At 47.4% G+C, this 26,173-nt stretch overlaps 1 protein-coding gene across 1 annotated transcript in view; it reads left to right on the top strand.

The window, feature by feature from the left end:
* Positions 1-26,173, top strand: part of LOC146645192 (voltage-gated potassium channel subunit beta-2-like) — a 256,340-nt gene that overhangs the window by 110,752 nt on the left and 119,415 nt on the right. The window contains exons 7-8 of the mRNA XM_085394518.1: positions 3,339-3,383; positions 6,908-6,951. Coding sequence (XP_085250644.1) covers positions 3,339-3,383; positions 6,908-6,951 — 89 coding nt within the window. The remainder of the gene's footprint in view (positions 1-3,338; positions 3,384-6,907; positions 6,952-26,173) is intronic.

Here is a 26,173-nt window from a genome sequence, read left to right as displayed (position 1 = left end):
GGTTTAAATCTGGGACTCTCCATCATTTGACCTTTGAACTGAAGAAGCTTCTCTGATGAGAGGTGAAACATCTTCAAGCAGCTTAAAGAAGTCCAGACACTTTTCTTTGCAAGCTCCTTTGACTAAGATAAGATAACCTTTATTAGTCCCACACATGGGAAATTTGTTTTGTCACAGCAGAAAATGGACAGTGCAAAAGTTATATAGCAAAAATTAGAATACAATACAAATAATATACTGTACACAACTGTACAGAATAGAATAAAATACTATATACAGTAGAATAAAATATGCAATAGGATAAAAATAGAATACAAATGCTATATATAACTGAGTAAAAATACAACTTTGTCAGAAAAGAGTATTGCACTTAGTCTTATTGCACATGTGTGGATGTGTGTGTTTGATCAGCTGCAAAAGTCTTTGTTGTGGAGTCTGACAGCAGTGGGGAGGAAAGACCTGCAAAATCTCTCCGTCCCATATCGTGGGTGCCGCAGCCTGCCACTGAAGGAGCTGCTCAGTGCTGTCAGAGTCTCCTGCATGGGGTGGGATATGTTTTCCAACAGGAATGAAAACTTAGCCACCATTCTCCTGTCACTCACCACCTCCACTGGGTCCAGAGGGCATCCTAGAACAGAGCTGGCCCTGTGCATCAGCCTGTTCAGTCTCTTCCTGTCCCCGGCAGAGATGTTGCCGCTCCAGCAGACCATACCATAAAAGATGGCTGAGGCCACCACAGAGTCATAGAAGGTCTTCAGGAGTGGGCCCTTCACTCCAAAAGACCTGTGTCTCCGCAGCAGGTACAGCCTGCTCTGCCCTTTCCTGTAGAGGGCGTCTGAATTATGAGTCCAGTCCAGTTTGTTGATCAGATGAACACCAAGGTACCTGGAGCTGTCTACAGCCTCAATGTCCATACCTTGGATGTTCAGTGGTTGCAGTGGAGGATGCTTGTGCCTGCGGAAGTTTACCACCAGCTCCTTGGTTTTACTAGTGTTGATCTGGAGGTAGTTCAGCTGGCACCAGTCCACAAAATCCTGGTTCAGTCCTCTGTACTCCTTGTCGTCCCCATCAGTGATGAGGCCGACTATTGCAGAGTCATCAGAGAACTTCTGCAGGAAGCACTGGATGGAGTTGTGGGAGAAGTCTGCATTGTAGATGGTGAAGAGGAATGGGGCCAGAACCGTTCCCTGTGGGGCCCCCGTACTGCAGACAACCCCGTCTGACACACAGCCCTGAGTTATTACATACTGTGGTCGGTTGGTGAGGTAGTCCAAAATCCAGGTAGTATGGTGATGGTCCACTCCTGAGTTCTCCAGCTTGTCCTTCAGGACTGTGGGAAGAATGGTGTTGAATGGAGCAGTTGTCATCCAATTACATAAAATTTAGTATAACTAACTGTGACCACTGTTGCTATCACGATATTACTTGGATATTAACCGGTTATTATTTTGGTAATTGAGTGGCAATAATTTTATTACATACTTGTTTCTACCTTGTCACCCTTACCTAGAACTTTATTACTAAGCTGTATAAGAAAGTGCAACCAATAACGCTACTGAATTAAGGTAGACTGTGGGACTCCTGTGTCAGCTGTTGGTTACTGATAGGGCCAGCAGAATGCAGCTTTGACAATCATCTTTGCAAAAACACATATTCCATATTCCAGTCTACATGGTGACATGGTGATGTCATGAAAACTGTCAGACAGTGAGGTAAAAGCAATTTTCCATGCACAAAGAGTGCACAGTTGGGATAAGATGTTGTTGACTTTAACTGAGGACAAAACTGCATGGTACCGACTACAGAATGGAGCAGTTGTCAGCCACCTCCTGTACATGGATGACATCAAGCTGTATGCTAAGAGTAAACGAGACATCGATTCACTGAACCATACCACCAGGATATACAGCAATGATATCGGAATGTCATTCAAACTGGAGAAATGTAGTCGGATGATAACAAAGAGAGGGAAGGTAGTAAGAACTGAGGGGATCAAACTACCAGAAAGCAACATTGCAGACATTGGGGACAGCTACAAGTACCTGGGGGAAGAGGCGCTAGAAAAGCTGCAACCACCAAGTACCTGCAGAGGGCAAGGCAAGTCATGAGAAGTCAGCTGAATGGTAAGAACAAGATCTGGGCAATCGACAACTATGCCCTGCCCGTCAGGTACCCTGTTGGAATAATAAGCTGGCCAAAGGAGGAGATAGAAGCCACTGACATCAAGACAAGGAAGCCCCTGACCATGCATGGCAGGTTTCACCCCAAGTCCAGCACCCTGAGGCTGTACGCTAAGCGGAAGGAAGGAGGCCAGGGACTAGTGAGTGTCAGCACCATAGTCCAGGATGAGACAACAAACATCCACGAATACATCACGAAGAGCTTGTGCTCAGTGAATACCTCAGGCAGCAGAAACCCAAGAAAGGGGAGGAAGGCAAGGAACCATCATGGAAGGACAGACAACTGCACGGTCTGCACCACCGGCAGATAGTGGAGGTGGCTGATATCCAGAAATCCTACCAGTGGCCGGACAAAGCTAGACCGAAAGACAGCACAGAAGCACTAATCATGGCAGCACAGGAACAAGCACTAAGCAAAAGATCCATTGAGGCTGGGGTCTATCACACCAGGCAAGACCCCAGGTGCAGGCTGTGTAAAGATGCTCCAGAGACAATCCAGCACATAACAGCAGGGTGTAAGATGCTAGCAGGCAAGGCATACATGGAACGCCATAACCAAGTGGCTGGCATAGAATACAGGAACATCTGTGCCAAGTATAACTTGGAAGTCATGAGATCAAAATGGGAGACGCCCCCACAGGGTGGAGAATGACCGAGCTAAGATCCTGTGGGACGTCCAGGACATGGACAAAATGGTGATGGCTAACCAACCGGACATAGTGGTGGTAGACAAACATAAGAAGACGGCTGTAGTGATAGATGTAGTGGTTCCCAATGACAGCAACATCAGAGAGAAGGAACACAAGAAGCTCGAGAAATAGTAAGGACTCAGAGAAGAGCTCGAGAAAATGTGGAGGGTGAAGGTAACAGTGGTTCCGTTGGTAATCGGAGCAATAGGTGCAGTGACTCCCAAACTAGACGAGTGGCTCCAGCAGATCCCAGGGACAACATTGGAGATCTCTATAGAGTGCAGTCCTAGGAACAGCTAAGGTACTGCGCAGGACCCTCAAGCTCCCAGAGGACCCAAGCTTGAAGGATAGACCGCCCGCAGAAGCGGGGATATATATACACCCTCCACATTATTTTTTTTCAGTAATTATATTTGAGATGACTGGAATCCAGCAGTCTGATTTTTGTGTTTATTTGTCTTTTCTCAAGGCGCTCCAGTTTAGTTATCACCACCAAAATCTTCTGGGGTGGAAAGTAAGTATTCATTGTCTTTTCTAAAAGTATGCATGTTTTCTCTCTCAGGTTGCCCACTCATCTCACTTTCTATGATGATGATGATTAATTATAAGAGAATGGTGCTGACAGATAGATACAACTATCTAGACCTTGAAGGCAATTATCAGAATCAAAATCAAAATCCTTAATAATCCCTAAGGAAATGGTGTGGTTACAATTGCTCCAAGACAACAAGAACAGCAACAGACTGAAATAACTTAATTGATACAACATGTAACAAAGTTCCAAGTATGAGAAATAGCTCTAATATGTGCAAGTAGCTTGATTATAAATTTCCAGAATATTACAGCAACTACATATATATGATTGACATTTTAAGATAAGATAAGATAAGAAAAGATAAGATAAGATAAGATAAGATAATAAACAAGATAATCTTCTTGTTGAGAACCGGTTCCCACTGTTTCAATTCCTTGGAATTGTTTGCCAGTTTTGCAAACGATTCCCTTATCGATTCCAGTCGCCCCGAATGACGTCACCACATTGCGGAGTGTCATTTACCTGGCAGGAAACACGGCGCCTAAGCGGCTCAAACGCTCAAAAGTTTGGTTATACTTTACGACAGGGGTGTCAAACTCAAATACACAGTGGGCCAAAATTCAAAACTGGAACAAAGTCGCGGGCTAACATTAATATTTATTGAAATATATTTATTCCTCCAGATATAAGAATGAATCATATCTTATGGACTCAAACACGTTTTGCTGAAAAACTGAATATGGAACAAGCAAAGCTTAATACTAAACCTAAACAATATATATATTAGCTGTATAATACCAGTAGGCCAGCTCTGATAGTAATTTGGTATGGCTTCACGGGCCAAATGTAAGTAGGCTGCGGGCCAAATTTGGCCCGCGGGCCAGAGTTTGACACCTATGCTTTACGAGAACGGATGACAACAGGGCAACTTGCAGTACTTGAAAAGTAGAGATTTCATTTAAGGGAGGAAACACTACGAATATGCAAAAGCATTTGCTCACAAAACACGCAATAACCTTAAATGAATGTCGTGTTTTTAATTCCGCTCTGGACTCGTGAATCTCAACCCAGCAGCAGCGGAAACGTTTGCACGTCCTCTCCCGTTAATGCGGCAGGTAAATAATCAACTAACAGTGCATATTATGTTAGCGCGATCTGCCTTATTACAAAACCTGCCATTACTGTGCGCTGCATTTAGGTGACCATGATGAGAGAGACAGACAGAGTCTGGCTGGCTCAGATGCTGGCAGTTCTCGCTGCAGTCTACCGGTAGCGTCTCCTTTCAGGCCAGGATAGACGAATGTCACCGAGCAGTGACTAAGTTTGTGGTCAAAGGCTTGCACCCATTTGCCACAGCAGATGCCCTGGACCTTGGATGTTCAGTGGTTGCAGTGGAGGATGTTTGTGCCTGTGGAAGTCTACCTCCAGCTCCTTGGTTTTACTAGTGTTGATCTGGAGGTAGTTCAGCTGGCACCAGTCCACAAAGCCTTGTGTCAGTTCTCTGTACTCCTTGTCGTCCCCATCAGTGATGAGGCTGACTATTGCAGAGTAATCAGAGAACTTCTGCAGGAAGCACTGGGTGGAGTTGTGGGAGAAGTCTGCAGTGTAGATGGTGAAGAGGAACGAGCCAGAACTGTTCCCTGTGGGGCCCCCGTGCTGCAGACGACCCTGTCCGACACACAGCCCTGAGTTCTCACATACTGTGGTCGGTCGGTGAGGGAGTCCAGAATCCATGTAGTGAGGTGATTGTCCACTCCTGAGTAGGGATGGGTATCGTTTAGGTTTTATCCGATACCAGTACCAAACTTTTGAAATGGTGCTGGTGCTTAAACGGTGCTCGAACCGGTGCTTAAAGAATGGAAGACACAAACTTGTCCTAAAACCTCTCATATTTAGCTATTTTTTTGTAAACAGATAACAATGTTAGCCTTTTCTGCAGCTATAGGGGATTTATGGTATCACTCTTGGCTGGAAGCAGTGCTTAATCAATGGAAAAAAACACAAACTTTGTCCAAAAACCTCTCATGTTTAGCTGTTTTCCACTGTTTTCTTTGGTCATTTTAGCCTTTTTGGCCAGGGCGAAGGGAGTATCTGCCATCAAACAAGAAGATAGCCGCATGTAACTATGACGTGTTTGCTAGTTCACCTTACATGCATTAATGTAATAACGTGGTTAGCCTACTCAGCGTAAATTACACACGAACAACATTAAGTTACTCACGCAGAGAAGAACGGCTGCTGCTGCCATCATCATCCGTCATCATTTCTGCTACACTGGCAGGGCTAGGGGCCAGGACTCTCCTCTTCGGGTTTTCGGGGGATGTTGCTAACTCCGGGTCAGATACCAGGCACCACACCCGCAGTAGACGTGCTCGGTGTGAGGTCTCGCAGCAAGCTATCAAATACAGTGCATTTCTCGGCTTTTAAAAAACGCTATGCGTCGCCAGGTGTTTCATCAGATTTGAGGTGTTCCCTCCTTTGCACAGTATCACCTTAAAGCACTTGTTGCAGGCTGCTGAGTTTGCATCTTTTACTGTGAAGTACAGCCAGACTTTGACCACTTCGCCTTGGGCATTTTTAATCTGTAGCTCTGCTCTAAAAGAAAGTACGTACCTGGGCCCGCCTACTACGCTTGCAAAGGTAAAATGATTGGCTAGAATCCAAAGTGTATGACATCTCAGGAAAAAAAAAGCACCGAAATGTGCGTTGCTTTTCGGTCTGGTTACTACCGTTTATGTCAGAACCGGTGCCATCGTGGCACCGGATACCAGTGCCCATCCCTACTCCTGAGTTCTCCAGCTTGTCCTTCAGGACCGTGGGAAGAATGGTGTTGAAGGCACTGGAGAAATCAAAGAACATGATTCTCACAGTGCTCCCAGCAATGTCCAGGTGAGAGAGGGAACGATGTAGGAGGTGGATGATGGCATCATCCGCTCCAATGCCAGGTTGGTAGGCAAACTGAAGTGGGTCCAGTGATGAGCTCACCAGGTGCCGAAGCTGAGCCAGGACCAGCTGCTCCAGGGTCTTCATCATTCGTTTTACTCTAAACTGTAAAACTTTATTTGTTATTTTCACAGTAAATGCAACTATTACACTGTGTACGGTGCATCAGATAAAATTGTAGCAGGAATGACTTCCTGTGTTGTTCAGTTGTGCATTTGCCTAATCTCAGTCTCTCACTGAACATGCTCCAATGACTGGCTAATAGTTATTGAGTGGGTGGAAGGTATTGTCCAACATTGTCTTTATCTTGGACAACATCTGCCTCTCCGACACCACACAGTAATGGAGGCTGGAGTCCAGTTCTATCTCCACAAGATTTGTAGCTAAACGGATCAGTTTATGGAGTCTGTTGATATCTGCAAACTTTAACCAGCTACCCCAGCATGCAACAGCATGGGAAAAAGGCAAATACTTTTCCAAGGCTATCTAATCTATCTGTAGTGTTGTTAAAAAGTACTATTTTAAATTTTGAATTTAATTTATTATGGTTTTTTTTTCAGAGCAGAAATGGAGAGAGGATTATCTAGAAAACATATACTTGAAGGTAAGATTATTAGCTACAACTGTGAATTTGAAATCTTTTCCCCCAGTATGCAAACATTGATCGTTTGCATACTGGGGACCAGTGTTGGTCAAGTTACTTGAAAAAAGTAATCAGTAACTAATTACTGATTACTTCCCAAAAAAAGTAATCCCGTTACTTTACTCATTACTTATTTTCAAAAGTAATTAGTTACTTAGTTACTTTTTAAAAACACGATTTACAACCTGAATAGGTGATAAAGCAATAGATCTTTCAGCCCAATTCTACTTTTTCTACATAATCCATCATATAAAATGTAATCAAATGGAAAAGTCTCTTTTTTAACTTGTTTTATCAGTTTTAATCTTTTAACTTTATGCATCAAGCAAAAATTTTATTATATGCAACATTCTCTGACTTGAATAAATTAGTTTGACATTTAAACCTATTTTCTACACATTCCAGCACATAAAATAAAATATTATTTTGTGTTTACACTCACTCTTTCAAATAGATGCAAGTAAAACACAGCAGAAAATGAATAAAGTCAAAGACTCAGCGGTCCTGTTGCTCTATTTTCACCTGTAAAGCAGGACTGCGGTAGGCGGAGGTTTACCCAGGTGCAGGTGTGCCACGGTCAGTTGAAGAATCCGCGAGTTTCTCTGTGAATTTGTGCTTGCTTGGACGTTTAGGGGGGTTTTTTTTGCTGTAAAAAGAAGTTTTCTTCCCACGCACGATGGACGCTAATGTTTTTGTCACTTTTTATGGAATCAAACTCAAAGTAAGGTCAGTACTTCCATGCTTTAAACGCTGCACGCTCATACTCTCTCCCACAATCGATATGTGATCCATTGTTGATCTGCACACAGGTGTTGTCACTGACGGCGCACTCGCTTACGTCACTGTCGTGAGACATTCTCGCAAAAAATCACGGTTTTAGTAACGCAGTAACGCAGCGTTCCTACGGGAAAGTAACGGTAATCTAATTACCATTTTTGCAATAGTAATCCCTTACTTTACTTGTTACTTGAAAAAAGTAATCAGATTACAGTAACGCGTTACAAGTAACGCGTTACTGCCCATCTCTGCTGGGGACATAGTTTTGTTTTCTTCTTTATCACCAATTACGTTTTTAGTGTGTTTTTCAAAGAAAAGCAATTCATAATTACGTGAGAATTAGATGCTTGAAAATGAGGGAAAACAATTTTCTAAGCATGGAAAATAAAAATATTGGTTTGTTGAATGTCTCCAGCACCAGACCTGGGTTTAATTGCATTTTAGAAAATAGCAGAAACTATTTTTAAACATATGTTTTAAATTTTTAAATAAATGATTTAGTTAGCATTTTAGCTGTGATTGTGTTAGATTATCCAGTTGTACATAACAGTGGGAATAGGTTTGTCTACAATTTTTGTACATAGACCCATAAATGCTTGTGAAATTGTTTTATTTAATCCACTGAAATTGAGCAGACAGTCTACACTTGATTTGTATCTTTACTGATTAATTTAAAATCTCTTGTCAAAACATGCCTTGACCTAAATATTAGAATAGTTTCTTAGCAGGATAGACTTAAAATGACGTCTGATGATTTGAAAAGATAAGTAATGTCTGAAAGCTAGTATCAACTAGTCAGACGTTTCTGTCTGATGTCAGACTAGCAAAAATATATCTATACAATTAATACACCCATTGCATAAGCTTGTTCCACATTGTTGGCAATAACTTGTTCCTTGTAGGAATATATATATATATATACAGTGGGGCAAAAAAGTATTTAGTCAGCCACCGATTGTTTAAGTTTCCCCACCTAAAATGAGGACAGAGGTCAGTAATTTGCACCAGAGGTACACTTCAACTGTGAGAGACAGAATGTGAAAAAAAAAATCCATGAATCCACATGGTAGGATTTGTAAAGAATTTATTCGTAAATTAGGGTGGAAAATAAGTATTTGGTCAATAACAAAAATACAATTCAATACTTTGTAACATAACCTTTGTTGGCAATAACAGAGGTCAAACGTTTACTATAGGTCTTTACCAGGTTTGCACACACAGTAGCTGGTATTTTGGCCCATTCCTCCATGCAGATCTTCTCGAGAGCAGTGATGTTTTGGGGCTGTCGCCGAGCAACACGGACTTTCAACTCCCGCCACAGATTTTCTATGGGGTTGAGGTCTGGAGACTGGCTAGGCCACTCCAGGACTTTCAAATGCTTCTTACGGAGCCACTCCTTTGTTGCCCAGGCGGTGTGTTTTGGATCATTGTCATGTTGGAAGACCCAGCCTCGTTTCATCTTGTCACGGTTTGCCGGGGCAAGCCGTGTGGAATATTTAACGGACCCAAGATGCAGACTGCTTAAGTGGAGGATGAGCTTTATTTACAACCGGATAAGAACAACAAAAGGGGTGGCGAGAAACAGAATGGTAAAAACTCTAAACTGGGAAAACTAAACTAAACACAAAACCAGAACACTAACGAGGGTACCTTGCAGGGAGAATGACCAGGAAGCTGGAGGAATAAACACAGAATGGCGGCGAGGAAAATAACGCAGACGAACCAGCAACTACCATGACAGAAGACACAACTTAAATACACCCAGAGAACACAGGGAGATTACACGCAGGTGGGGAACACAGCTGGGAGTGATTATCGTGACGAGACTAGGGAGGCAAACTGAAAACACTCACATAAGACGCAGACCTTCACAATAAAACAGGAAACACATACACGCAATGACATAACACACCAACTTAACACAGACTGGGGGACACAGAACATAGGAACATGAACAGAAGAATACAAACACCCAAGGTAACCAAAACCACAGAATACTAATAGACTAAACATAAACACGGAGTCGCAGACTCCGGACCATGACAGGACCCCCCCCTCAAAGGCTGGCTCCAGACAGCCCAACAAAAAAACAGCCAGAAAAAACAGAAAACAACCCGACCAGGGCGGGCGGCGGGGGTCCAGGACGGAGGGCTCGGGGCAAAACAAAACAGGAGCACCAGAAGGTCAAAAGACAAAAACAAAAACAAAAACACGAGTCCAAAACCAAAGAGGTCAGGGGGCCGGCCAGCACAGGAGTCCAAACAGTTCAGGGGGCCGACCGCGCGGACGGCAACGGCGGCGTCGTGGACACAGTTCGGGAGGCCGACCGCGCGGAAGGCAACGGCGACGACGACAGCACCGGTCCGGGGGCCGACCGTGCGGAAGGCAACGGCGACGACGACAGCACCGGTCCGGGGGCCGACCGTGCGGAAGGCAACGGCGACGACGACAGCACCGGTCCGGGGGCCGACCGTGCGGAAGGCAACGGCGGCCACTCAGGCGAAGAGGGGGTGGCCGTGCGGAAGGCAACGGCGGCGACGAAGGAGACGACGGAGCAGTTCAGGGGGCCGGCCGCGCGGAAGGCAGCGGTGGCGCCCCAGTGTCAAGCGTACTGGCCGAGGCCCGGTGGGCACAGGACCAGACGGACCAGACTAGGCCGGGCCAGACGGAGCACAGGCTGGAGCTGGACCAGGCGAAGCACAGGCCGGAGCTGGACCAGGCGAGGCTGCAGAGGCTGAGGTCGGACCAGGCGAGGCTGCAGAGGCTGGACCAGGCGAAGCACAGGCTGAAGCAGGACCAGACGAGGCTGAAGGCTCTGAGGCTGGACCAGATGAGGCTGAAGGCTCTGAGGCTGGACCAGACGAGGCTGAAGGCTCTGAGGCTGGACCAGACGAGGCTGAAGACACGGAGGCTGGACCAGACGAGGCTGAAGACACGGAGGCTGGACCAGACGAGGCGGAAGACTCGGCGGCTGGACCAGGCGAGGCGGAAGACTCGGCGGCTGGACCAGACGAGGATGATGAAGCGCAGAGTGAGCGAACGCCAAGTGACAGCGCCACCAAGGATGATGAAGTGCAGCAGGCGAGGATGATGATGAAGATACAGCAGGCGAGGATGATGATGAAGATACAGCAGGCGAGGATGATGATGAAGCTGCAGCAGGCGGCTGAACGGGCTCCTCGGGCCCCCCAGCCGACGAGGCAGGAAGCTGAACGGGCCCCTCGGACCCTCCAGCGGAGGCAGGAGGCTGAACGGGCCCCTCGAATCCTCCAGCGGAGACAGGAGGCTGAACGGGCCCCTCGGACCCTCCAGCGGAGACAGGAGACGAAGGCCGGAGCAGTCCTATGGACCCTCCAGCAGAAGTCATCACTAAGCCAGCAGTCATGGAGTCCTCTGGCAAACATGAAGGCAACTGGCAATGCACTGAGCACGGGCTCTGCACAGGCAATGCTGACATGGCGCAGTTCTCAGGTAGCTGCTTAGACTTCAGGGGTCCAGAATCAGCTGGGGACTGAGACCTAGCCTCTGGGGAAGCCCTGGAGCGGCAAACTGTGCCAATGGCGGCTGAACCATGAAAAGCACCTTGAGGTGAAATTAAACTTTCTCCCTGCATGGAGTGAATGAGCGAAACCGGTGATACTGGAGCCAGAGCTACGGGTAGCGGGGGCACTGGAGCTACTGGGGCCGGCGCGACAGGCGGCACTGGAGCTACTGGGGCCGGCGAGACAGGCGGCACTGGAGCTACTGGGGCCTGCGCGACAGGCGGCACTAGAGCTACTGGGGCCTGCGCGACAGGTGGCACTGGAGCTACTGGGGCCTGCGCGACAGGCGGCACTGGAGCTACTGGGGCCTGCGCTACAGGCGGCACTGGAGCTACTGGGGCCTGAGCTACAGGTTGCTCTGGAGGCGCGGGGGCCTGAGCTACAGGTGACTCTGGAGGCGCGGGGGCCTGAGCTACAGGTGACTCTGGAGGCGCGGGGGCCTGAACTGAAAGTGGCACTGGAGACTGAGCTGAAACAGGCACTGGAGACTGAGCTGAAACAGGCACTGGAGACTGAGCTGAAAAAGGCACTGGAGACTGAGCTGAAACAGGCACTGGAGACTGAGCTGAAAGCGACCCTGGAGACTGAGCTGAAAGCGACCCTGGAGACTGAGCTGAAAGAGGCTGCTAACTGAGCTGAGAGTGGCTCAGGCGACAAGCTGTTCATATCATTATCTGCCGCACAGAACACAGCCCCTGAATGAACCGTCACACAGTCCGAAAACGGAAAAGAATCCTCACTCACCACAGCCAGCGATTTAGAAGTCCGAACGTCCGGCTGTGGGGTGGCGCGACGGCGCGATCGACGTTTCTTCCCCGCAGATGGCTCCGACGGGCCGGGCAAAATCACGTCCGGCGAGTCGGGCTGCGAGGTAGTAGTGGCGGAGAGAAGGTGTGGTGTGAGGTGGAGAAAGGCCTGTATGGTCGGGGAAAGCGATTCCAATAGCCATGGCAGGCCGGAAAAGAGCCGTTGCAGCCGATCTTCCGCTGCGCGGCGAAGCTCTTCCGGGGGGTGTTCCAGCCATAGGCTGATAAGATTCTCCACAGTGAAAATGATATCGTCCTTTAGCTCCTCAGAAGGGTTGAAAGCTGCTGGGTCCATAGTGGCTGGTTCATACTGTCACGGTTTGCCGGGGCAAGCCGTGTGGAATATTTAACGGACCCAAGATGCAGACTGCTTAAGTGGAGGATGAGCTTTATTTACAACCGGATAAGAACAACAAAAGGGGTGGCGAGAAACAGAACGGTAAAAACTCTAAACTGGGAAAACTAAACTAAACACAAAACCAGAACACTAACGAGGGTACCTTGCGGGGAGAATGACCAGGAAGCTGGAGGAATAAACACAGAATGGCGGCGAGGAAAATAACGCAGACGAACCAGCAACTACCATGACAGAAGACACAACTTAAATACACCCAGAGAACACAGGGAGATTACACGCAGGTGGGGAACACAGCTGGGAGTGATTATCGTGACGAGACTAGGGAGGCAAACTGAAAACACTCACATAAGACGCAGACCTTCACAATAAAACAGGAAACACATACACGCAATGACATAACACACCAACTTAACACAGACTGGGGGACACAGAACATAGGAACATGAACAGAAGAATACAAACACCCAAGGTAACCAAAACCACAGAATACTAATAGACTAAACATAAACACGGAGTCGCAGACTCCGGACCATGACACATCTTCAAAGTTCTCACTGATGGAAGGAGGTTTTGGCTCAAAATCTCACGATACATGGCCCCATTCGTTCTGTCCTTAACACGGATCAGTCGTCCTGTCCCCTTGGCAGAAAAACAGCCCCATAGCATGATGTTTCCACCCCCATGCTTCACAGTAGGTATGGTGTTCTTGGGATGCAACTCAGTATTCTTCTTCCTCCAAACACGACGAGTTGAGTTTATACCAAAAAGTTCTACTTTGGTTTCATCTGACCACATGACATTCTCCCAATCCTCTGCTGTATCATCCATGTGCTCTCTGGCAAACTTCAGATGGGCCTGGACATGCACTGGCTTCAGCAGCGGAACACGTCTGGCACTGCGGGATTTGATTCCCTGCCGTTGTAGTGTGTTACTGATGGTGACCTTTGTTACTTTGGTCCCAGCTCTCTGCAGGTCATTCACCAGGTCCCCCCGTGTGGTTCTGGGATCTTTGCTCACCGTTCTCATGATCATTTTGACCCCACGGGATGAGATCTTGTAGATTCACTCTTACCAGTCTGGTGCAGGTCTACAATACTTTTCCTGGTGTCCTTCGAAAGCTCTTTGGTCTTGGCCATGGCGGAGTTTGGAGTCTGACTGTTTGAGGCTGTGGACAGGTGTCTTTTATACAGATGATGAGTTCAAACAGGTACCATTCATACAGGTAACGAGTGGGGGACAGAAAAGCTTACAGAAGACGTTACAGGTCTGTGAGAGCCAGAGATTTTCCTTGTTTGAGGTGACCAAATACTTATTTTCCACCCTAATTTACGAATAAATTCTTTACAAATCCTACCATGTGGATTCATGGATGTTTTTTTTCACATTCTGGTTCTCACAGTTGAAGTGTACCTCTGGTGCAAATTACTGACCTCTGTCATCATTTTAGGTGGGGGAACTTGCACAATCGGTGGCTGACTAAATACTTTTTTGCCCCACTGTAGCTGATGACAGTGACGGGGGGAGAAAACTGTTATGCGGGGGAAGAAACCGTTCCGGATCCGAGTGAAGGATCTAGAGCTGGTGCACGACTTCTGGCTCGCCGACATTCAAGACCAGTGCATCATTGGCCTGGATCTGCTGAGCCGCTGGGGGGCCTGCGTCAACACCGCAAAGCTGGCTATCACTCTTGGCGGAGAGACTTTTGCTCTCCACCGCGGCCAAAAGCAGGGAGCGGGGACCAGACGAGACAGGCGTTGGGCAGCTGCCGCTCAGCAGATTTCGAATGCCGGTGGTCATCTCCACTCGCCTCAGCCTCTCAGCCTGACAAACCTCCTTCGACTGAGACCATCGAGGCTGTTGATGACCTTTGGCAGCGCAGCAGCGTAGGCCTCAACGTCGACCAGCGCCAGCGGTTGAGGTGCCTCCTGGACGAGAATGTGGACATCTTTGCCGCCAGTGACAAAGACTGCAGGCAGACGAGTCTGGTCCAGCACACCTTCGACACCGGCTCTGCTCAGCCCATCCGTCTGCGCCCACACCGGCTGCCCCTCTCGAAACGGCAGGTAGCGGAAGAGAAGATCCGTGAGATGGCTGCGGCTGGGGTGATCGAGCCATCCAATAGCCCATGGGCGGCACCCGTGGTTCTGGTGGGGAAGAAGGATGGCAGTCCGAGGTTCTGCGTGGACTTTTGCCGTCTCAATGCAGTCACCAAGAAGGACTCGTACCCGCTGCCGTGGATCGACGAGGCCCTAGATTACGTTACCGGCTCCAGTTGGTTCAGCTCCCTCGACCTACGCAGCGGTTACTGACAGGTGGAGCTAGCCCCCGACGCAAGGCCTAAGACTGCATTCACCATTGGATAGGGGCTGTGGCAGTTCAGGGTCATGCCATTTGGGCTCTGCAATGCGCCAGCGACGTTTGAGAGGCTGATGGAGAGGGTGCTCGTGGATATCCCTCGTAGCCGCTGCGTTGTGAGCCTGGATGACCTGTTGGTGCACGGTGGCGACTTCGACAGTGCACTGTCTCACCTGAGCGAGGTCTTGAGTGCCATCCGACGAGCTGGGCTGCGGCTCAACCCTGCGAAATGCCGCCTGTTGGTGGGATAGACCACGTTCTTGGGCCATGTGATCAGCGCTCGAGGTGTCGCCACTGACCCCGCAAAAGTGGCTGCGGTCCAGGACTGGCCGACTCCCTCGAACGTCCAAGAACTGCGGAGCTTCCTGGGCCTAGCCTCCTACTACCGTCGGTTCATCAAAGGGTTCGCGACAATGGCCAGCCCCCTCCACCGCCTGGCTGACAAGGGACAGGTGTTTGGCTGGGGGGATGCCTGTGCTGCGGCTTTTGCACAGCTGAAGGAGGCCCTCACCAGAGCCCCAGTTCTGGCCTACCCCGACGCAACCTTTCATTGTGGACACTGATGTGGGGTCGGGGCGGTCGGGGTGGTCCTTTCCCAGCAAGACGAGGCTGGAGAACGGGTGGTGGCGTACTTCAGTTGTGACTTGGGGCGAGCCGAGAGGAACTACTGCATGACCCGGCGGGAGCTGCTGGCCGTAGTGCTAGCGGTGCGGCACTTCCAGCCATATCTGCACGGCTGTCGGTTCCTCCTGCGCACTGACCATGCATCTCTGACTTGGCTCCTGAACTTCAAACACCCAGAAGGGCAGGTGGCCCGCTGGCTGGAGGTCCTTCAGGGCTATGACTTCGAGATCCAGCATCGGCCAGGTCGACAGCATGGCAAGGCTGATGCCCTCTCCAGACGGCCCTGCATAGCCGTCGAGTGCCGCTACTGCCTGCGACAGGAAGAGCGGGACCAGGAGGTGCTGGGGGTGGCTACTGCTCAGGCCACAGCCGGCGGAGGGGGGTGGCTCCTGTACCGGAGATGGCGGGCCCCCGGTCAGGGCAGAGATCTCCTGCAGCTGTTGGTGCCTCGGTCGCTGCGGTCGCAGGTGCTTGAGCTAGTCCACGGCTCGGTGGGGGCAGGACACTATGGGAACGCCAAAACTCTCCGCCGCCTCAGGGGATGGTTCCACTGGCCTGGCTGTCGACGGGATGTGGAACTTCATGTGCACTGCTGTGACACCTGCACGGCACAGAAGGGCCGCTCCACTGCCCCCCTTCAGCAGTACCTGGTGGAGGCCCCAATGGAAAGAGTGGGAGTGGACGTCCTAGGGCCTTTCCCCGTCACAGAGTCAGGGAACTGGTATGTGTTGGTGGCTATGGACTATTTCACGAAGTGGCCAGAGGCCTACGCGGTGCCGGACCAGAGCGCAACGACGACGGCCGAGAAGCTGGTGGAGGAGATGTTCACCCGTTTTGGGGTCCCGGCTGAGCTCCACAGTGACCAGGGGCGTAACTTTGAATTGAAGGTCTTCGGGGAGATCTGCCGGCGACTGGGGGTGGAGAAAACAAGAACCACATCGCTCCACCCACAAAGCGATGGCTTGGTTGAGCGCTTCAGCCGCACGCTGGCCACCCAGCTCGCCATTCTCACCAGCCGCCACCAGCGAGATTGGGACCGACATCTGCCCCTGGTCCTTTGGTCGTATCGGACTGCGGTGCAGGAGTCCAGCCAGTGCACACCTGCCACTCTGATGTTTGGACGGGAGCTCCGGACGCCTGTGGATCTGGTGTTCGGGTCCCCTCCCGAGCCGGAGATTGATGGTGGGTCAGAGATGGACTACTACAGGAGGCTCAGGGAGCGGCTGCAGGTGGTTCATGACTACACCCGCCAGGCGCAGGCCAGCGCCGGAGTATGACAGAAAAGAGCCTACGGCACCAAGTGCCGAGGGGGGGGTTTTCATGCATGGCGACAAGGTTTGGGTGTACTGCCCGGTTCGCAAGAGAGGATTGTCCCCCAAACTCTGCAGTCACTGGCAAGGGCCGGCAGAGGTTGTGGAGCGGCTAACAGACGTGGTGTACCGTATCCGCATGCTGGGCCCGGGGCGCATGGTGGTGTTGCACCGGGACAGGCTCTCACCGTACTGACCGCTCGCTCCAACAGACGCCGGAGCAGGGGATGATGGTGGTACCGCATGTTCTGACCCAAGTGACTTTTCCCCCGCCGGTCGTGACCGTCCGGTGCACCAAAAGAAGGCACCTGGACATTTGCAGGACTTTGTGTGGGGTAATGGGGTCGTCGGGGATGACTGACCCCTTAGGTGGGGGCTATGTAGCGGGTCAGGGCTGTTCGGGGTTCTGTTTGTACAGTTATGTTTTGTTTATGTTGCCATAGTGACAGGTGACGCCCTCTCGCTGCGACGGTGTGTCCTTCCAGGGTCAGAGGGCGGCCTGTGTTGTTGTTGTTGTTGCCACGCTGAGCAGTTAGCTAGCGGCAGTGTTCTTCTGAAATTGTGAATAAACGGTTGTGCTCCCTGGCTAGCTCACGGGAAGCAAGACCAAACGATACCTCCGTCTCCTCCTTGTCTGAGCTCGCCATATATATATACATATATATATGTACAGAAACATCTGTGCCGAGTATAACCTGGAAGTCCCGCGGTCAAAATGGGAGACGCCCCCACAGGGTGGTGGTGAATTACTGAGCTAAGATCCTGTGTGACTTCCAGTTACAGACGGACAAAATGGTGGTGGCTAACCAACCGGACATAGTGGTGGTAGACAAACATGAGAAGACGGCCGTAGTGATCAATGTACTGGTTCCGAATGACAGCAACATCAGGAAGAAGGAACACAAGAAGCTCGAGAAATACCAAGGGCTCAGAGAAGAGCTCGAGAAGATGTGGAGGATGAAGGTGGTCCCAGTGGTAATCAGAGCACTAGGTGCAGTGACTCCCAAGCTAGGCGAGTGGCTCCAGCAGATCCCGGGAAAAACAGCAGAGATCTCTGTCCAGAAGAGCGCAGTCCTGGGAACAGCTAAGATACTGCGCAGGACCCTCAAGCTCCCAGGCCTCTGGTAGAGGACCCGAGCTTGAAGGACTGACCACCCACAGGAGCGAGTGGGGATTTTTATTTTTTTTATATATTAGTGGTGTCAAAATTAACACGTTAACGCAAATTAATCCGCCATCACGGTCAATGTGATTAAAATTTTAAATGCAATTAACACATCTGGAGTGCAGAATGACTCAAAATCCCTGAAAAGTCTCTGTCAACGCATTTCGGGGGGTTTATCCAAGTAGAGTTACCTTCGCACATGCGCAAATGGGCAGTTGATCTTGTAGTGACAGGCAGCTGAACCAACAGACTCAATATGAAAGATGATAAATGCACATCGGCCCTCTTGATAGGGAATTTGAGTATCAAAAAAATAACAAGATGGCACAGTCGACTGACGTAAAGTATTATGCACATTGTGCAAGAAGGAATTTTCTTTTCACCAAAGCACTTCCAGCGTACAATATCATATTGACACGAAGCATACGTTAGCCGGGGATGCTGCTAGGACTTTGGCTAATGCGTCAACCAGCTAGCGACAAACCTCTCCCGGGGACTCAGTAAGTGTACCTCAGAAATATTGACTGATACAATTGCCAAGTGGATTGCAACAAACTGCAGACCTATTAATATCATTGAGAACACGTGAAAAAAGTAATAGTACACCTTGTGTCAAAATTTGATTGATGACCCTAGCCTTGACCTTTTGACATTGCTGGAAGTACTCCAAAAATGACTAATCGAATCCAGATGTGACTAATTTGATCCATATGCGTGACGAATTGCATCCAGTGGGGGAGGTACTCCGCAAGTGACTAATTTGACGTGATGAACTGCATCCGGTGGGAAAAAAAAATTCTGTTTTGTCCAGAGAGGGAGGGGGTCGGTGGAGGGATGGTTGAGGAAAAGTTCAGGGACAATTCTGATCAGAGAGGGAGGGGGGTCATTCCAGGGGCATGAAAAGTCAGGGGGGTAACACAGCAGATTTCTGATGAGTCAGTGGAGATCAGAGCGCATGCTGCATAGAGAGACAGAATGGTCGCAGCAGTTAGTTTTTCACAGACAAGAGTTGAACTCATAGTTTGAATTCTGTTTAGTACATTGTTTAAATGATTCAGTCTCTATTATTAGCATCAATATTATGGCAAAGATCTTGATAACCATTTTCACCTACAAATGTAACCACTTTCTTGGTAAAGACTGAGGGCTATTTCTTTTTACAATAGCAGCTTTAGATGTATTTTACTTTCTTATATTAACCTTATTACAGATGCAATAAAATAAATACCTTTCAGATTATCAGACTAATAATGGATTAAATTTATATAGCGCCTCAAATTCATTCACTCTCACATCCACACACTGGTGGAGGCAAGCTACACCAGTGCTTGTAATGAAAAAAAAAGGACTTTCTATTGCTTGTAACCTACAGAGTACCATGCAAAGAATTTCATAGAGACCTCCCACTCATCTCCTTGTATGTGTAAAAATAACCCTTAGTTAAAAAAAGCACCGCGCCCATATTCAGAACTCGATCCTATTTAGCATCCCAAATAATTTTATTGAAGCTATTTTACCCCTCTGTGGTAAAGAGTTTTCTTTTTTTAAGAGTCACTTTTACGACAGGTTTATTATTTTTTAAGAGATTGAGAGAAGGAGAGAGAGAGAGAATCGATCAAATTTTTCTACAACACGTTATACCACTCCGGGTCTGGAAGGGTGATATAGCATGGACCAGTCGGATGACTACGTCAGATGGAAGCATGACCAGAAGCGTGGCAGGGACTTTCCCAGTAACCGGAAGCTTACCGGGACTTTCCCTTTGACCTTCATCCTGCTCCATTATCAACCATTAAATGTTTCCTAAATATTGCTGTAATGTAACAACAAAGTTAGTTTGTTAAGATCAGACATTCCTTACACATTCCCGCAGACTTGAGTTGTCACCAAATTAGCTTCTGTGGGACAAATAAGCTTCAGGGACTGACTTGTTTTTTAGAACTGAACTTTAGAGACCTTTGACACTTGGATGTTAGCTTTATTTTTACCCAAAGAGAAATTTGACCCTCCGAAACTAATATCAGATAAAAACAAAACAAACAAACAAAAAAAACCCCACAATGCTGTTTAGTTGTGGCAAACAGTAACCACTTACCTCAACTTTGACATTTTTTTTTCTCAGCCATTTATTCTGAAAAGAAATAAACATGTTACAAGGACAGATATGGACAGTTTCGAGACAATGCACATTGCAGAGTACATGAATGAGAAGTAGGAATTACTCCTCTCTATACTTACACTCCTTCCTAACAAATGCCAAGTCATCATCTCCATATTGTGTGTATGTGTGTGTGTGTATTTTTCCCACTTTTCGAGTTTCATTGGAGTGTACTCAAGTGCACAAGATGGAAAACAGTGTATTAGTTTTTTAAGCCATTCACCGAGTCCCCGGTCTAGCTACGTCAAGATGCCATTCATTTAAGAGACTAATTTTTTTAATTTAAATTGTGCTAAATCACTTTTGTTCAACACAGCCCGGAGTAACATTAAAAATAAAACATATTAGAACTCATTTTTGTTGGACACAAGAACAACTCGAGCATCTTTTTTGGGAGCCGAACTAGGGCTTACAAGTTTGCCGTTCAAGGGTCCAGACACTCCCACAGCGCAAACTTTGCTATCCGCACAGAGCATTTCTGGTGTGGCTTATGCTGGGCTTACACTGTGCGATTTTTGAGCCGATTTTTGAGTCGTGCGACCGTTTTGGCGATCGGCCCGATTTTGGCCTTCATCGTGCGTCGTGCATCGTGTAGTATACGTGGGGTAACGAGACGCGATTAACACCTCACGACCAGCTCCCGATCATCAATCGCTTGGTCGGGAGGATTTCAAACCTGCTTGAAATCCTCGCGACCGTCGTGAGGGTGTCACCGCAGTTTGTCACACTGCGCACGCGCAAACACAAATGTCAGCGAAAAAGACGGCGCAGCACGGCAGTGCAGCGTGTGATCTGGACACAAGCGATGGAGGTACAACTTGTAGAACTTTGGAAAGCTCATCCGAGCCTTTTCGATGTGGCCTCACAAAATTATCACGACCACAACAACCGTGAAAATAGTTGGATCTACATTGCTGCTCAATCACAGCTGCCTGATCAATGTTTTTCATTAGCAATTTAGCAAAGTTGATGGTGGTGGTGTGCGTGTCTGTGTGAGTGAAAGACAGAGAGAGAGAGCGAGCGACAGAATTTCTGTTATAACCTTCATTTTATGGACGCACAGTGTGAGCACTCAGGTCGCATCAGAGCATCGGGTCGTATAGTGTGAGACCCTGCATCGTGACCTATGAACTTCTAACCCCTGCGAGTCAATCGTACAGTTTGAGCAGGAGCTGAATCGCGCGACTGAAAAAATCGCACAGTGTAAGCCCAGCATTAGGCCAAAGAGACATTACAGCGTGTTTCTCTGCTCCCGGTAAGCATGTCTGTTATAGCCTGCGCTTTAAAATGCCTCTTTGATTATTCAAACAGTGTTTTAAAATGTGACTCATTTGTTATCCAAAATATTTTATCTATGTTACTGATTTAAAATATACATATACATATCTCTCTCTCTCTCTCTCTCTCTCTCTCTATATATATATATATATATATATATATATATATATATATATATATATATATATATATATATATATATATATTAGGGGTGCAACGATATTCGTATTGATATTGAACCGTTCAATACAGTGCTGGTGCGCATATCTATCGAACAATACAAATTTTTAAATTTATTTTATTAACTTTTCTTCTGACGATGCTGTCTGTGTTGAGAGCTCAGTGGATCTGCGTTCGACTACTCCACCTAGGCTGCACTGTCGAGCGCAGATCCACTGAGCACAGCGGAAGCTAGCAAGACAGAAGCTGAGCTCGTTGCAACATGGCAAATTTACCCTCCCCCACCCTCATTCAGATCTGGCCTTTGGAACTATTTTGGTCTTCATGTGAAGTATGACCCTGAAGGTAAGCACGTCATGTCGGATGTGCCACCCAATGCTCAATTACATGGGTGGGAACCAGTGGCGGTCCTAGCCTGTTTGGCGCCCTGGGCGAACACTCCCTCTAGCGCCCCCCCCCACACACACACACACACACACACACACACACAAAAAGCATATTAAGGATTGTACATTAACATAAAACTCTTGTATACACACACACACACACACTAACACACACACGAAGAGAGAGAGATTATGCATAGTATGCAAACGGCTATCAAACAGCCATCATACTTCGTCATACAATGAGAACAGGAAGAATCAACAATTGACAATGACTAATTGATAGCAACTGTAATCCACATAATTTCCTTAGGGATTAATAAAGTATTCTGATTCTGATTGTTTCAGGATGACCTGCCATCATCCAATGACACATCTGCTTCACTTTGTCTAGGGTGCATTTCTGAGATTTTACACAACCCAATGAATACATAATGGGCTTGGATTTACAACATTATAAATGAAATGTGCTCTATTTGGAAGCAGCAGGGCCCCTCCCCTTTCGATGGCTTGTGTGTGAGACTTTAAATCATCAAACTGTAAATTTTAAATTGTTATCGATCCCTTTACCCCGAGTCCTAAAGTGTATATTTATTTTCTTACTCTTCTTATTGTTTGTTTACTTGCACTGCTGTAACTGGAGCCTCGTCGTCTCGTCTCTCTATATACTGGACTGTATGTAGCGGAGATGACAATAAAGTTTACTTTGACTTTAGCAGCGAGCAGGCGCACTGAGGGCTCTCGCGCTCACTTTTCGTGTACAGAATTTCGAAAAAACATCGGTGCAAATTATAAGTCTGTATTATAATGTCTGGTGTTTTCGTGTTTGTTGGTTTGTTTTTATTTTGTTTTACTTTGTGAGTTGGTTATTAGATGCTGCTCCAGCCGGTCAGAAAATCCCCCGCCGCCCCGCCCTCTCTTCTCTGCGCCGCAAGCAGCAGGCGCACCTCGCAAACGGAGGGCGCCCTCCAGCAAATGGGCGATAGAAAACCGATCGGTGCATATGCCATTCCCAATATGCGCTGTCATGACGTCGGGGCAGTTGGCCGTCCAGCCCCATGCACGGGGCGATCCACGGTAGCTCGTTAACGGAGTTTTGCCGTGTTGTGGCGTTAACGTCATTTCAGATTAACGCTGACAGCACTAGTGGGAACAAAATGAATATGACTGCACATTTACACCGACATCATCCTAGTGCAAAGACAAGTGGAAGCAGACAAAAACAACAAGCACGCATGCTACAAACTTTATCCGAGTCATTTAGACAGCCGTTAGCACATGATTCTTCTTATGGGGACCTGATATGTTTAATATGCTGCTGAGAGGATAGCCCAGAAGAAGCGTATAGTATAGCTTTTATTTTGGAAAGAGATATTTCTCTGTAATAAACTCTCTTTTCCAAACATGAGTGATTTCTCGATCAGATATATTTATTATTTTATCCCTTTGTTGTTTCAGCAACATTAAATTTTAAAACTGTACGTTTCAGTTAAAATATATATTTATAATTTTAATAAATGACAAATTAAAAAAGCATGAACATTTTCTTGTATTGAAAAAATATCGAACCGTGATACCAAAGTATCGAACCGAATCGTGAATTTTGTGTATCGTTGCACCCCTAATATATATATATATATATATAACAACACACCCAGAACGCCCCTGCGGGCGGTTTTATCCTTCAAGCTCGGGTCCTCTACCAGAGGCCTGGGAGCTTCAGGGTCCTGCACAGTATCTTAGCTGTTCCCAGGACTGTGCTCTTCTGGACAGAGATCTCCGATGTTGTTCCCGGGATCTGCTGGAGCCACTCGCCTAGCTTGGGAGTCACCGCACCTAGTGCTCCAATTACCTTTGCAGGTGGCATCCAGATACATATATATATATATATATAGCACTATATGTCACGTTTTTAGCTCAAACAGACTCTTGAGCATATTCATATAGCAAAATCCACAATTGGCATAACCAGTCTGCACCCTAACGCACATCTTTGAACTGTATGTTAATCAGTACATGAAGTGTACCTCTGAAAAGCGTCTTTATCCATCATTTGTCAATCTACTGATTTGTTTTTTAATGTGACACCTGCAGTTTTCACAAACTGCGGATGATGAAATCCTCCTCCTCGAGATTCCAGGGCTTGTATTCCTCATGCTTATATGGTTTTATTTTATCCAAAAACAGGTTACTTTAGCAATCGTGTAACTGTGTTCTTGACCTTTTTTACTGGTCTGAGGAGTTGGTTCCTAATGCTGTCTGGTCCAGATATTTAGGATGGGACAAATGCCGAGTCTCTATATGGAATCAACAGGATATTTTCCATGTTATTTCTTAAATTCGTATAAAAGGGATTGGATGATGTCCTATAAAAGTAATGAACAATAAATGTAAATCTCTTTTTTAACCTTGCAGACTTCATTTACCCACTGCAGTGAAAGCGATAAAAAAAGATAATGGCTTTAAAGAGATTAAGAGATCCGGGCCATCAACACGTACGCCCTGCCCGTGATCAGGTACCCTGCTGGAGTAATAGGCTGGCAAAAGGAGGAGATAGAAGCCACTGACATAAAGACAAGAAAGCTTCTTAACATGCATGGAGGGTTTCACCCCAAGTCCAGCACCCAGAGGCTGTACGCTAAGCGGAAGGAAGGGGGCCGAGGACTGGTGAGTGTCAGCACCACAGTCCAGGATGAGACAAGGAACATCCAAGAATACATTGGGAAGATGGCCCCAACTGATTGAGTGCTCAGTGAACACCTCAGGCAGCAGAAACCCAAGAAAGAGGAGGGAGACGAGGAACCATCATGGAAGGACAGGCCCCTGCACGGTATGTACCACCGGCAGATAGAGGAGGTGGCTGATATCCAGAAATCCTACCAGTGGCTGGACAAAGCTGGACTGAAAAACAGCACAGAGGCACTAATCATGGCAGCACAAGAACAAGCTCTGAGTACAAGATCCATAGAGGCTGGGGTCTATCACACCAGGCAAGACCCCAGGTGCAGGCTGTGTAAAGATGCCCCAGAGACAATCCAGCACATACAGTGGGGCAAAAAAGTATTTAGTCAGCCACCGATTGTGCAAGTTCCCCCACTTAAAATGATGACAGAGGTCAGTAATTTGCACCAGAGGTACACTTCAACTGTGAGAGACAGAATGTGAAAAAAAAAATCCATGAATTCACATGGTAGGATTTGTAAAGAATTTATTCGTAAATTAGGGTGGAAAATAAGTATTTGGTCACCTCAAACAAGGAAAATCTCTGGCTCTCACAGACCTGTAACGTCCTCTGTAAGAAGCTTTTCTGTCCCCCACTCGTTACCTGTATGAATGACACCTGTTTGAACTCATCATCTGTATAAAAGACACCTGTCCACAGCCTCAAACAGTCAGACTCCAAACTCTGCCATGGCCAAGACCAAAGAGCTTTCGAAGGACACCAGGAAAAGTATTGTAGACCTGCACCAGACTGGTAAGAGTGAATCTACAATAGGCAAGCAGCTTGGTGTGAAAAAATCAACTGTGGGAGCAATCATCGGAAAATGGAAGACATACAAGACCACTGATAATCTCCCTCGATCTGGGGCTCCACGCAAGATCTCATCCCGTGGGGTCAAAATGATCATGAGAACGGTGAGCAAAGATCCCAGAACCACACGGGGGGACCTGGTGAATGACCTGCAGAGAGCTGGGACCAAAGTAACAAAGGTCACCATCAGTAACACACTACAACGGCAGGGAATCAAATCCCGCAGTGCCAGACGTGTTCTGCTGCTGAAGCCAGTGCATGTCCAGGCCCATCTGAAGTTTGCCAGAGAGCACATGGATGATACAGCAGAGGATTGGGAGAATGTCATGTGGTCAGATGAAACCAAAGTAGAACTTTTTGGTATAAACTCAACTCATCGTGTTTGGAGGAAGAAGAATACTGAGTTGCATCCCAAGAACACCATACCTACTGTGAAGCATGGGGGTGGAAACATCATGCTATGGGGCTGTTTTTCTGCCAAGGGGACAGGACCACTGATCCGTGTTAAGGACAGAATGAATGGGGCCATGTATCGTGAGATTTTGAGCCAAAACCTCCTTCCATCAGTGAGAACTTTGAAGATGAAACGAGGCTGGGTCTTCCAACATGACAATGATCCAAAACACACCGCCCGGGCAACAAAGGAGTAAGAAGCATTTGAAAGTCCTGGAGTGGCCTAGCCAGTCTCCAGACCTCAACCCCATAGAAAATC

This window comes from Rhamphochromis longiceps, linkage group LG20, assembly GCF_057381845.1.
Source record: "Rhamphochromis longiceps isolate RC_006_pf linkage group LG20, R_longiceps_female_GT1.1, whole genome shotgun sequence".
Classification (NCBI taxonomy): domain Eukaryota; kingdom Metazoa; phylum Chordata; class Actinopteri; order Cichliformes; family Cichlidae; genus Rhamphochromis; species Rhamphochromis longiceps.
Note: the sequence above shows the minus strand (reverse complement) of the source record. Positions and strands in the feature narration are given on the sequence as shown.